The sequence below is a fragment of the Zophobas morio genome, unplaced genomic scaffold, assembly GCF_036711695.1.
Source record: "Zophobas morio isolate AGI-343-1 ecotype UQ-CSIRO unplaced genomic scaffold, CSIRO_AGI_Zmor_V1 ptg000012l, whole genome shotgun sequence".
Classification (NCBI taxonomy): Eukaryota; Metazoa; Arthropoda; class Insecta; order Coleoptera; family Tenebrionidae; genus Zophobas; species Zophobas morio.
In genome coordinates, this window is record NW_026972117.1 from 24,831,404 (window position 1) to 24,843,345 (window position 11,942).

The 11,942-nt window shown below is 33.3% G+C and overlaps 4 protein-coding genes across 8 annotated transcripts; 1 reads left to right on the forward strand and 3 right to left on the reverse strand.

Moving 5' to 3' along the window:
* Positions 1-1,471: 1,471 nt before the first annotated feature.
* Positions 1,472-3,350, reverse strand: LOC135128073 (myeloid differentiation primary response protein MyD88-like). 2 transcript variants are annotated; one of them, XM_064054896.1, is made up of 6 exons: positions 3,103-3,350; positions 2,925-3,052; positions 2,675-2,874; positions 2,244-2,627; positions 2,025-2,193; positions 1,472-1,972 (listed from the first exon to the last, which is right to left on the reverse strand). In XM_064054896.1, the coding sequence occupies exons 2-6, from the start codon at positions 3,044-3,046 to the stop codon at positions 1,639-1,641; spliced, it is 1,209 nt and encodes a 402-aa protein (XP_063910966.1). In that variant the 5' UTR covers positions 3,047-3,052; positions 3,103-3,350; the 3' UTR covers positions 1,472-1,638. The 2 variants fall into 2 exon arrangements, with proteins under 2 accessions (XP_063910966.1, XP_063910965.1); XM_064054895.1 differs by having other exon boundaries at positions 2,925-3,056; positions 3,103-3,349.
* A 768-nt stretch (positions 3,351-4,118) lies between these two features.
* Positions 4,119-7,177, reverse strand: LOC135128074 (myeloid differentiation primary response protein MyD88-like). 4 transcript variants are annotated; one of them, XR_010280323.1, is made up of 8 exons: positions 7,109-7,177; positions 6,931-7,058; positions 6,681-6,880; positions 6,252-6,632; positions 6,027-6,201; positions 5,669-5,971; positions 4,735-4,844; positions 4,119-4,558 (listed from the first exon to the last, which is right to left on the reverse strand). XR_010280323.1 is itself a non-coding variant. In XM_064054897.1 (7 exons), exons 2-6 carry the CDS (start codon positions 7,050-7,052, stop codon positions 5,683-5,685), a joined length of 1,167 nt encoding a protein of 388 aa, XP_063910967.1. In that variant the 5' UTR covers positions 7,053-7,058; positions 7,109-7,177; the 3' UTR covers positions 4,119-4,844; positions 5,669-5,682. The 4 variants fall into 4 exon arrangements, 1 of the variants encoding a protein (XP_063910967.1); XR_010280321.1 differs by having other exon boundaries at positions 4,618-4,844; XR_010280322.1 differs by having other exon boundaries at positions 4,119-4,844; positions 4,961-5,971.
* A 198-nt stretch (positions 7,178-7,375) lies between these two features.
* Positions 7,376-9,237, forward strand: LOC135128445 (uncharacterized). The gene is made up of 5 exons (XM_064055355.1): positions 7,376-7,425; positions 7,733-8,007; positions 8,789-8,890; positions 8,974-9,070; positions 9,124-9,237. The coding sequence occupies exons 2-5, from the start codon at positions 7,743-7,745 to the stop codon at positions 9,227-9,229; spliced, it is 570 nt and encodes a 189-aa protein (XP_063911425.1). The 5' UTR covers positions 7,376-7,425; positions 7,733-7,742; the 3' UTR covers positions 9,230-9,237.
* A 692-nt stretch (positions 9,238-9,929) lies between these two features.
* Positions 9,930-11,504, reverse strand: LOC135128446 (zinc finger BED domain-containing protein 4-like). The gene is made up of 2 exons (XM_064055356.1): positions 10,893-11,504; positions 9,930-10,657 (listed from the first exon to the last, which is right to left on the reverse strand). The coding sequence occupies exons 1-2, from the start codon at positions 11,383-11,385 to the stop codon at positions 10,176-10,178; spliced, it is 975 nt and encodes a 324-aa protein (XP_063911426.1). The 5' UTR covers positions 11,386-11,504; the 3' UTR covers positions 9,930-10,175.
* Between the last annotated feature and the right edge of the window lie 438 nt (positions 11,505-11,942).

Below are 11,942 nucleotides of genomic sequence, written 5' to 3' on the forward strand. Positions count from 1 at the left end.
TATTTCAATTCTTCCACTCATCAGTTTTTTCCATTTTTCAACTTTTTTACTTTTCGATTTTTTGATTTCCCGAGTTTACGATTTTCGTTATTCGAATTTTCAAGTTCCATTTTTCGATTTTTGACAATTCCAATTTTCAATTTTTCAAATTTTCAGTTTTCGAAAGTTCGATATTCTAGTTTTCAATTTTTAAATTTCAATTTCTCGATATTTTAATTTTTCCATTTTTCGATGTTCCGATTTTTCAATTTTCCATTCTTCAGTTCTAACCTTTTCAATTTTTCCATTCTTTAGTTTTTCGATTTTTCAAGTTTTTTACTTTTCGATTTTTTTTTTGATTTCTCGAGTTTTCGATTTTCGTTACTTGAATTTTCAAACTTTGTCCTTTTCGATTTGTAATTTTTCGATTTTACAATGACATCCTTCAATTTATAGATTTTTTAATTTATTTACTTTTCGATTTTTTTGATTTCGTGAGTTCTCGATTTATTTTAGCAGATACTAGCGGGGGGGGGGGGGGCTAGTGGATGGGCATACCCACCCTCTCTTTTCTTAGAGGGCCATTTGCCAAAATCAGTCTTAACAGATACTAGCCCCACTCACCCGCCCTCTCTTTTCTTAAAGGGTATCTCATTTGCCAGAATCAGTCTTATCAAAGCAGTTACTAGCCCCGCCCACCCACCCTCTTTTTTCTTAGAGGGTATGCCATTTGCCAAAATCAGTCTTAATAGATACTAGCTCCACCCACCCGCCCTCTTTTTTCTTAGAGGGTATCTCATTTGCCAAAATCAGTCTTATCTTACCATGTAATGTAAAAATCACAGGTAAAAACTTAACACGGATTCTAAATTACACATACGTGGAGTATGTAGTTTTGTAAAATTTAAGAAACATTTGTTCTACAAAATTATAAAATGGCGTCATCATTTTATAGGAGGCCATAAACGAAAAAATTGGGATTAACCTTGATTGCCAGATTAATTATATCGAAAGAACAATAATAACACGATCCAAGGGAGCTAGACGAATTTTTTTATCGTTGGAAACTTAAACTTTCAAATTGACGGGTAATCTGATAAGACGAAAACTCTATCAAAGACAAGCTTCAAAAATCCATTGCCATCTTTGATCACATTTTTTATTGATCTCTTGGTATAAATATTACAATATGTTACTTAGTCAGTGATTTTTAAAAAGGTTACAGCTGGTTACAGTTTCAGTAATGATTTGATGTACTAATAAAGTAATTTTCTATAACGACGGATGACCTAGTTATTCGAATTCTTGTACTGTTGAATACGTTTAGTTTACACGTACATTTTAAAGGAATTTTATGCTAATATTCTAGGAATTATCACTTTAGCCGCAACACAATCATTTTTCAACTTGGTATGGTACAACCACTGGTACAACTTAATGTAAGATATGCTGCTAGTTTTAAATCAAAGGCAAAACAATGACAACTACACACTTTATTATTTATGTTTATTAAAAATAATTGCACTTATTAAATAAGGCCACATTTACAGAAATTTATTCACAATACAAATTAATTGTGTAGATCAACATAGCACTGAAAGATAAATAGATCACTCATAGAACACAGTTTTATCCCTGACGTTACCAGACCAACTGCATTTAATTGGCAACAGCGGCGGCTCTCTTTATGTGTTTTTTGAAGAAATGCTTGCTTTTCTTAGTTTCCTGTTTCATACACTCGTTTTTCTCCTTTTTTAAATGTTCTTTAAACGTTTTAAACCAACCAGGTTTTTTCTCTTTCTTAGTATCTGAAATCTTTTCTAAATTATCAGCACTTGTGCTTGGGTTTAGAGGTGGTTCATTTATGGCATCTAGATTATTTAAGTTACCCACACTGTTGCTAAATTTGACAGCCTGATGTATCGGTTTTAATCTGCACTCCTTATTTTCTTGAACAACTGATCTAATTGCCTGTCCATTATCAGATTTAGATCTAAAAAAAATATAGAAACATTAAATCATTACAAATTCCTTTTTATAAGTACCTCATGACTTTCATTTTTTCAAGATCTCCAACTCTTATGCTATCTCGCAAACGATCCCAAAAATTAAAATGCGCCATGCGTTTGTAGTTTAAAGTAAACATGTATTTAATGTGAGCAGGTTGAACTGTTAGGTCTTTATAAACAATAGGCACAATTTTTCTTTCTTTATCTAAAGTTGGTCAACATTAGACAATACTTTAAAAAACAAGAAAATATTACCTATCCCAAAGGCTTGTGCAAATCTGACCAAATAATCGTTCACAGAACTTTTAAAAAAATTATCTGATAAAATAACAACCACTCTGTTACAACGCTCTGTAATCAGAGTGATCATTTTGTCCATTTCCAGTCCCCCTCCTACTAAATCACGATCTTTACAAATAAATCTCATATTATAATCTTTTTCCATGGTTTCCAAAACTTGGATAGCGAAATCGATGTCATCCTGGTCGTACAACAGAAAGGCATCATAATTCACTAAGGAACGTCCTTCACTAAGTCTTTCAACATCATCCGTTGTGATAATATATTTATCAGCTTCCAAAGAAACTGGTTTGATTTCTGGTCCCTGCGGATGAGCTTTGTACATTCTAATGTCTTCATCTAAATCAAAATCGTAAGGAATGAAAAAAGATGTTTTTTTTTAATACCAATTAGCTCGTCAATATCTGTCACAACATCAAATCTATCCATTTCTTCTAAAAACAGTATGAATTGTTTTATAGTGCTACTATCAGGGTCTTGCGTTTGCCATAAATTGAGCACTTTACTTGTAGGGTCTGGGTTATTTACAATACTAGCTTCATAATTTGCATGTATTTTGCACAGCCCAGCCAAACCTTGCCAATTCCTACATTTCTTCCATTTTAACAAAGCGTATTGAATTAATGAAATACTCACCGCATTACTCCATTTGGTGCAGATATAAACATCTGCGGATTCAACAGGTCGCTAATCAAACCTTTGGTTTTTGGTCTCAGTGCCTTAATAGAAACGTTCCTAATGTCATTAGCTTCCTCCATAATTCACTAACTACTAAAATTACTATCGTGTAGCTTTCATATTTAACGATACTTACAACTATTCGACTATTATACGGTCATCTTTCAAACGCTTTATTTATTTGATGAAAGTAAACCGACATCGCTAATTGATTGACAGTTGACGTAATTGACATAATGGAGATTGCCAATCAAGTCACATGCTCAGTCTAAAAATACGAAAATACCCAAACAATTCCCGCATCGTAGATTCAGAGAAGTTGTATTAATTTGCAGGCAAATTGTACCAAAATTTCTGATATCTTTATATTAGTTATTTAATTTAATTCTAAAACAGCACGAGTTGTTAAGTATCTCAATTAAACCATAAAACATTCATAAAATTTTGATTGCAAAAGACGGCCATCTTTTGTGTGTATAGTGCCTTTTTTTGGGTTGGTACAACGATTTATGTCAACCAATGTCAGATCAATAGTGTCAATAGCAAAGGCGGGGTTTGCGTTTTTATAGGTCCCAGTTTAAATTTAAATATCAGTACTTTTTGTCACAAAATTGATGATAACTAAAAATGACTATTCGAAACACAGTTGAAAGAAATATTATAAGTTTACGGTCATATTTATAATAATCAGTAATAGGATCTGCCAGTATTAGGGTTCACAAAAGTATAATATGTACATACATATTTCATTACTGAATATAAGAATTTATTTTTGTCGTGCTATTTATTGAAACAGGGGAGGAACGACTTTTTAATGAAATTCCAGTTTTATACTTTTTCTTTTCTACTAACACACAGTATGCTGTCGTACTTCGACATACCTTCCGTTTGCTTTTAACGTGCATATTCCTTTAGATAGTTTAGATGATATTTCATTCTTTCAGTGCATGGATATGTCACAAACATATGATTTTTTGAGACTCAAGCGTGTAATTAAATTAATATGAAAGCTCGTAAGATAATCTTGAAACAAAAAAAATCGGCCAAGGTTAAATAGAACTTCCCTCGCCCCTGAAGTACCTACATATCCCCCTTTTTCGAAAAATGTCATATTTAATCATTGTGGATAGTCAAGGCTAAATAATGACACACTTTGCAATATTGAATGTCTTTTATTAAAAAAAATAGTACAGCGGTTGATCACAGTAACAACGTTCTTACCTCTTCTGTTACTTATTTTTTTGTGCATGCGTTTTTATGGGACATTCATTACAATTTGATAAGAAAATGATAGGTACCGAAACCTAAATTGTTTTAAGTAAGAAAAAAAAAAAAGAAATAAGGAAAAATACGGGAGGTAAGTACATGATTACAATAAAATTGTTGTATCCACTGTTTCTACTTCGGAATTCTCTTTTTCCTGGAGATTTACATCTTCCTCTGTTTTTAAAGCTACCTCAGTTTCCAAAACCACCGTCTCTATAACCTCTTCAAAAGCCACCTCTATTACCAAAATTTCTCCTTGAAAATTTGTGTGGTGGGTACACAATTCCTTATATTAATTCACAATCGCTATTAATAATAACAATAAACTGAAATAAATGAAAATAGTGTCAGATATAGTCCACCTGCATTACTGATGGTGTGGCACCTATTATAGATCAACGGGAAATATTTCCAAAATTTGTTCGAGATTTTGAGAACTAATTATGACTTGGGTTCAATCATTTCCATTAGAACTGGTACCAATTTCTTCCAGAAAACTTACATTGATGTGGAAACCTACTGATGTTTTGCACATAATTCCTTTTTATAATCTCCAACATTCGCAACACGTCGGCTCGCCTTCTTCTCTACCTTCACATGCTGACACCATAACTGAAAAATTTTAAATTATATTTCGTGCAATTTTTATATTTATTTAAAAACTTTAGTTTTAGTTTAAAGTTTTTTAAGTCTTTGAGAGAAAAATATTTATTTCAATGTATAGGTACCGTTGAAGTATTTTTAAAATATTCATTGATCCTAGGTTCCACAGAGGAATCAAACACGATTTTAGCTGGCCAAAAACAAAAAACAACAGCTACAATAATAAACGAGTTGGGGATTTTCGAGGTCGTTGAATTGGTTTTCCATTATCGATTGTGGTTTTTCCAAATCAAAATGGCGAATATACAGTAATATTTCAGCGTAAAACCTTGCAGTCGTGGGTTCTCAAGATAGCTAATTTGGAATATGATACCTACTGGCTTTTCAAAATTCGAAATAGCGGATTTGTGCTGGCGACATAAAGCTCAGAATTGTGTTATTAGGGTGTAAAACTTTGTATTTGGACGTTTTCGAGGTCATTGATGTGTGGTTTTCAAAAAGCCAACCATTTATTAGTGTAACATTTGGTATTCGAGGTCGCCAGAGTTCAATTTTTTTTTGTTTTAGCCGCATAGGGTTTAACCTTAATTTCAATCGTTGTTATTAGTTTTGGAGTGGTTTAGACCAAGGCTTGCATTTTTAAACAATGACTAATGACTTTGAATTTTACAATTTTGGCCGGCTGGAATCGTGTTGGGTCCCATTTATTAAATTAGGCCACATTTACAGAAATTTATATTCAAAATACAAATTAATTGAGTAAATCAAAATATCACTGGAGGATTAGATATAGAGAGCATTTATACAACATAGGGTTAACTCGTTAATATTACCAAATCAACGGCGATTAATTGGCAACAGCGGTGGCTTCCTTTATATGTTTTTTATAGAACTGCTTGTTTTTCTTGGCTTTCTGTTTCACAGAGTTGTTCTTTTCTTTTTTTAAATGTTCTTTGAGCATTTTGAACAAGCCAGATTTTTTTTCTTCTTTACTATCAGCACTTGTACTTAGATTTGAAGGTGGTCTATTGATAGCATCTAAATTATTCAATTGTACAGCCTGATGTAATGGTTTTAATTCATAATCGTTATTTGCATTAACAGCTGATTTTGTGGTCTCTTTGTCAGGTTTAGATCTAAAAAATATATATAAAAACATCACATTAATCACTGAAATTCTATTTTATATACCTCGCGAGTTTCATTTTGTCAATATCTCCAACTCTTATGCTATCTCGCAGACGGTCCCAAAAATTAAAATACAACATTCTTTTGTAATTTAAGATATACATGTTCCCAATGTGGACAGATTGAATCGTTACATCTTTATAAGCAATAGGCACAATTTTCCTGTCTGTATCTGAAGCTGTACATCCATTAGACATGTGCAGTAAAAAATAAAAAAGAAAATATTACCTATCCCAAAAGCTTGTGTAAATCTCACCAAATAATCATTGACAGAACTTTTAAAAAGTGTATCTGACAAAATAACAACCACTCGATTACACCGCTGTGTGATGAGAGTGATCACTTTGTCCATTTCAAGTCCTCCTCCTAGTAAATGACCCTTACAACACAATCTCATATTGTAGTCTTTTTCCATGGTTTCCAAAACTTGTATGGCAAAGTCACTGTCATCCTCGTCATACAACAGAAAGGCGTCGTAATTCTCCAAAGGACGTCCCTGGCAAATTGTTTCTACATCATGTGTTGTAATAATATACTTATCTGCTTCCAAAGAAACTGGTTTAACTACTGGTCTCTGTGGATTTTCTCTGTATATTCTAATATCTTCGTCTAAAAGAAAGTCATAAGAAATGAAAAGAGAAGATGATTTTTTTATACCAATTAACTCGTCAATATCTGCCACAACATCAAACCTATCCATTTCTTCTAAAAACAATATGAATTGTTTTATAGTACTATCATCAGGGTCTTGCGTTTGCCATAAATTGAGCACTTTACTTGTAGGGTCTGGGTTATTTACAAGACTAGCTTCATAATTTCCATTAATTTTGCACAACCCAGCTAGACCTTGCCAGTTCCTATGTTTCTTGTGTTTTAACAAAAAGTATTGAATTCATGGAAAACTTACCGCATTATTCCATCTGGAGTGGATATAAATGTCTGCGGATTCAACAGGTCGCTAATCAAACCTTTGGTTTTTGGCCTCAGTGCCTTTATGGGAATGTCCCTGGGGTCATTAGTTTTCTCCATAATTCCCTAATTACTAAAATTACTGTCACGGAGCTTTCATATTTAACGAAACTTACAACTATTTGTAGATTTGTAATTTTGTATGTTGTGGTCAGTGGTTATTAGATCATCTTTCACTAAATGTTACCCCTGCGTCCGATAGAGGGCGCTGTTGCTAATTAAAATTGCACAGTGAGCAATACGCATGTCGATTTTGGTTGATGAATCATTTTAAACAAGCAAATTTGGAGAAAGTTATACTCAACGGTATTTTTATTTTGTCTTTTCGTCCTGTGATTTCGTTTTGAACACTTGAACTTTAGAATTCTAAGCTTTCTTGAGTTTATATTCTACAAGCATACAGTAGTTTTGCATTCGTATTTGGCATATTTTGGTAAGTTGGAATTATCTTAATACTTGACAAGAGAAACCGAACACATAGAAAAACCACTTTTTTGACGAATATTGTATATATTGGTATATGTGAAAAGTAATTTAGGCAAAAACACCTTTTCACGTACTGAATACTGTTAGGGTAACAATTAATCATGTTGTGTGTGATTAATACGAATTGTAACTTGATGAAGTTATGACTCCAGTAAGATAACAAAATGTACATTTTTTCTAGATGTTCATTCAGGTTTGTTTTGTCATTTAGTATATTATTTAAAAATATATCAATATAGAGAATTATTTTCAAGGATTGGCGAAATGGAGGGTAGCATTATTTTCAAAAATAAATGTAGTGTGCCTGGCTGCGACGACAAGGTGTCCAAAAGGCATCGTTTTCCCAAAGAGGAACAGCTGCTGAAAAAATGGATTGAAAACGTCAACGCGCCTCTTTTTAGTTCCATGGAACCAAGCGAAATCTATAAAAAATATGTGTGTGATAGACATTTTTCTAGCGATTTCAAAGTTCCTGGAACAAGACGGGGACTTCGTAAAGATGCTTTTCCGAATATTTGTTTATCAGCAGGTATGTACAAACAATTATAATTGTATTACAAAGTGTCATCAGTAATAAGTAATGAGCGATAAAAAATATACACTGCCGAGCATAAATTCGGGTCACCCCGTAATTTTTTTCGATTATAACATACTCTACGAACTGATTGCTTTAAAAAAAATTTTGTTGTTTGGATAAGCGTTTGACAAAAAAGGAGTCCTCCAGCCAAATTCTTAAAAACCATTATCAGCATAGTTTTTTTTTGTGTTATCTGTCAATTGCAAATTGTTTGTGTAGTGTTGTCAATGGTAGTTTATTGCAATAATTCGAAATCATCTGCAAAAAGTGAAAAATGTAAACATAAGTGAGCGGACAGTTCAGATTTAAATCCCATTCAACATGTTTGGGATGAGATGGGGAAACGTTAATGGAACAATCTTCCGCAGAATGTGATCCAAAATCTTATCCAAAGCATGCCTCGTCGTTTGCAAGCTGTTCTCACTGCCAGCGGAGCGAATACTCGGTACTGAAGTCCTGAAATTTTTTTTGTTTCATCGAAACGCATATCAAAGTAAATTTGTTCATTTCTATTACTTTCAATGAACTTTGAACAACAACTTTTTTTTCAAGCAATCAGTTAGTAGAGGATGTTACAACCAAAAAAAAATCCGAAAAAAATAAAAATTTCTAAAACAACTTCAAATTACGGGTGACCCGAATTTTATGCTCGGCAGTGTATCTCTTTTGGATTTTCGTGACATACTGTTTAATTAAGATGCCAGATAAAAAGTTATTTCTTTTTGTATTGCAGTTGTCCTACAAGGGAAAAAGAAAGACGACGTCCATTTGACGTCAAAGGTTGAAGAAGCAGCCTCAGTAACTAGTGATTTTATTCGATCACCAGTAATCCCAAGTGAGTAAACATGAATTACAATTTTATTTAATTTAGAAATACCTACTCATCTCATTATTTATAACATCATTTCATTGTTACAGATGTAGAAGATGAAACTTGTTTGTCTCCTCCACAAAATAATTCGTGCACAAAGCCGCTTATGAAATGTACGCATAAGGAGGATTTTTTTACAGAATTGTAAACGCATCTACAATTCATTCAGAAAATCAACTTATGTTTCTGTCTTGCAGCACCGAGAAAACGATGGCGCATTTTGCGCAGTGTAGATGGGCATACGCATCGGGTGTGACGGCAAGTGGCATCAAATTAGCGCGAAATTTAAAATACATTCTTTAAATTGCAAACATTTATTTGTGATTATTCAGTTGTTGCAGTGGTATGTGTGATGCGATCGCAGAATTTAGGTTTGTGGAGAGAACTGAGCATAAATATGTCGAAAACCTTTTTTCAACACCCAAGTGATAAAAGTAAATTGGTATTTGCATTTGCTAATGTCCCACATTTATCGAAATTGATACGAAACCACATTTTTGGATCGTTCAGTTTTCAGTAATTACATTTTTATCATTATTAATTTCATTAACATTCGTTAGCCGAGAACTAATTGATGTATTTGACCTGAGCGATGACAACTCAAGTTGAAATTCCCAAGAGTTCCCTAGCGAAGCTCAGAAGGTCGTTGATGCCACCTGACGTCACAAATGGATGCGCAGACGATTTTTAAATTGGTACATCGGATCAGGGATGTTGCGGATGCAGATTTTTCAACATACGCGGATGCGGATTTTTGGGAGCTCACATCCGCAGATACGGATGCGGATCTCAAGTTTTTTTTTAAGAAACTTAGTATATGTACAGAAATCAGTTAAAAAAATGGGGGTTTTTAATATTTCTATTTAATAAACAAATTTTTAGTACGAAAATTAAAAATTCTTGAATTATATTTAATAAAAAGTAATATTGCGGCCTTTTCAGGTTCGGGTCTATTTCTCAGAGGTTCATAAATTAATCCTGCACTACTAAATAACTGTTCACTGGGAACACTAGCTGGTGGAGGCGATAAAAATCTGCGTGCTATTCCAGATCAAATTTTTAATTCGGTACGATTAACGCTCCACCATTTAAGTGGACTTTCATTTATATTCAGCCTTGCTTTATTTCGATACGAAAGCAATTCCTTCTTGAGGACAGCATCAGGGGAACCATTTTCTGATATTTCTTGACTATCATCTTCACTTGACGAATCTGGCATCATGGTAAGATCGCTTTTCAAGCATGGCTTTCAGGTTGTACCGGATGTTCCAGGTTGTTCCGTATCTTTTACGAGGGAATCTCCCATTTTAATTTTTTTCGCTGCTTTGAAATTTGGAGATATTTGAGAGTTTGAGACGTCATTCTCTATGTTTGTCCTAATCTTCAAAATATCGTCCTTAATATTTTCCTCGGTCACTGGTGTAAAAAACTTGTGCTTATAGCGCGGGTCTAAGTACGTGGCTATGACATATAAATTGTTCTCTTCCAACAAAGAAAATTTTGCTGAAACTTCAGTTTTCAGAGTCATGACAGCCACCCGAATTGGATCAGAATCCTGTGGTCTTGTTAAATAATCAGCAAGTTTTTTTCCAAGCATTTTAATTATTGGAATCACAGATGATATAAGTGTATGAGAGTTACTTAGTTCCCGTGTGGCTTCTTCAAAAGGTTTCAATAGCTCAACACAAGATTCAATAATTCCACTCTTCTGGCAAAACAGGGTCAATTTCACTGTCATTGATATAAAGACTCAATGCATCTTTTACCTTTAAAAAACGCTCAAACATGTAAAACGTACTGTTCCATCGCGTTACACAATCTTGAAACACTCTGAGATGCGGTTGATTCAGTCTGTCCTGGATTTTTTGCAGTTGTTTTTGAGCAATGGTGGAATGGTTAAAGTGAGTCGAAATTTTCTTACATTTTTGTTTGACGGTTGTTATGTTTTCCTGCGATTGTAAACCACTTCGAATAGCGAGTTGCATCTTGTGAACTGCACAATCCAAATCATTCAATACTGCTAATCGCATAGCTCTTTTCATATTGGAGCCTTCGTCACGAATAATGCAGTGCACTTGTTCTTTTGAAATATTCCATTCAGTAAGCATGGTGTCAAATTTTTCTGCAATTATGTCACCTAAGTGACGGTCGTCGAAGGTTTCGCATTTCAATATAATCAATGATCGATCGAAGTTTTTTGCGATTCCATGACAAGTCAGGCTAGGCAAAGATGCATTAGAGCTTGGATCCGACCAAATGTCAGAAGTAAACGCCATGTAATCAAATTTTTCGATTAATTCTTTCACTTTGTTAGCAACTTTGCCATACAGTTCCGTGCACACAAAGTCAGTAAAAAAATTGCGCCCTCTTAAATTATACTTTGGTGATAATTCTTGTATCAGTCTGCGAAAACCGAGTCCCTCTACAAAATTAAACGGTACATTTTGAAGTGCAATCATTTCTCCGATGAGTTTGTCAATTTTTTTCGAATTTGAATTGTTAGTATCCCACTTTTTTTCTTTTTGAACTGCTTCCTCTATCGAAAGTTGTTTCTTTGGTTCTTGTAGTGGAGTGAGGATTTTATCTAAAAATAAATACACACATAAATTATAACTTGTTATGGAAATTAACAAAAATAAACGGATGCAAAATAGATTTTAAATAACGAAACTTTTACTGCACCGACTTTTTTGTATTAAATACAAAATAAACCAAAAAATTTAACATTTTTAAATTTTTTAAATTCTCAAAGTAAATTGTTTTTTTGAAGTAAGCAATCACTTGGATTAAGACATAATTTAACATAATGTAAACTCTTTGTTTGAATCGTTGATAAAGTGTGGCAGATATTAATCTCCTGTAAATTTCGTTAACTTTGCAAACTTTCACCTCATACAATATTTCTCTAATCTCACAATTTTAACCTCAGTAATTTTCCTTTGTTGTATAATTTTCATTGAACGTAAATTATTTCATTCATTGCAGTCTTGACCTTACATAATATTTTTATTTGCAC

What these genes read in the sequence shown, in the direction of transcription:
- LOC135128073 (XM_064054896.1), bottom strand. Translation starts at nt 3,046, where the DNA reads ATGGAGGAAGCTAATGACATTAGGAACGTTTCTATTAAGGCACTGAGA. An exon ending in AGATATTGACGAGCTAATTG is followed by an intron (nt 2,628 to 2,674) that starts GTATTAAAAAAA and finishes ATTTTGATTTAG; the next exon opens with ATGAAGACATTAGAATGTAC. An exon ending in TGCACAAGCCTTTGGGATAG is followed by an intron (nt 2,194 to 2,243) that starts GTAATATTTTCT and finishes GACCAACTTTAG; the next exon opens with ATAAAGAAAGAAAAATTGTG.
- LOC135128074 (XM_064054897.1), bottom strand. Translation starts at nt 7,052, where the DNA reads ATGGAGAAAACTAATGACCCCAGGGACATTCCCATAAAGGCACTGAGG. An exon ending in ACTCCAGATGGAATAATGCG is followed by an intron (nt 6,881 to 6,930) that starts GTAAGTTTTCCA and finishes CAAGAAACATAG; the next exon opens with GAACTGGCAAGGTCTAGCTG. An exon ending in TACACAAGCTTTTGGGATAG is followed by an intron (nt 6,202 to 6,251) that starts GTAATATTTTCT and finishes ATGGATGTACAG; the next exon opens with CTTCAGATACAGACAGGAAA.
- LOC135128445 (XM_064055355.1), top strand. Translation starts at nt 7,743, where the DNA reads ATGGAGGGTAGCATTATTTTCAAAAATAAATGTAGTGTGCCTGGCTGC. An exon ending in GAATATTTGTTTATCAGCAG is followed by an intron (nt 8,008 to 8,788) that starts GTATGTACAAAC and finishes TTTGTATTGCAG; the next exon opens with TTGTCCTACAAGGGAAAAAG. An exon ending in GAGGATTTTTTTACAGAATT is followed by an intron (nt 9,071 to 9,123) that starts GTAAACGCATCT and finishes TCTGTCTTGCAG; the next exon opens with CACCGAGAAAACGATGGCGC.
- LOC135128446 (XM_064055356.1), bottom strand. Translation starts at nt 11,385, where the DNA reads ATGATTGCACTTCAAAATGTACCGTTTAATTTTGTAGAGGGACTCGGT. An exon ending in GATGCAACTCGCTATTCGAA is followed by an intron (nt 10,658 to 10,892) that starts GTGGTTTACAAT and finishes TATCAATGACAG; the next exon opens with TGAAATTGACCCTGTTTTGC.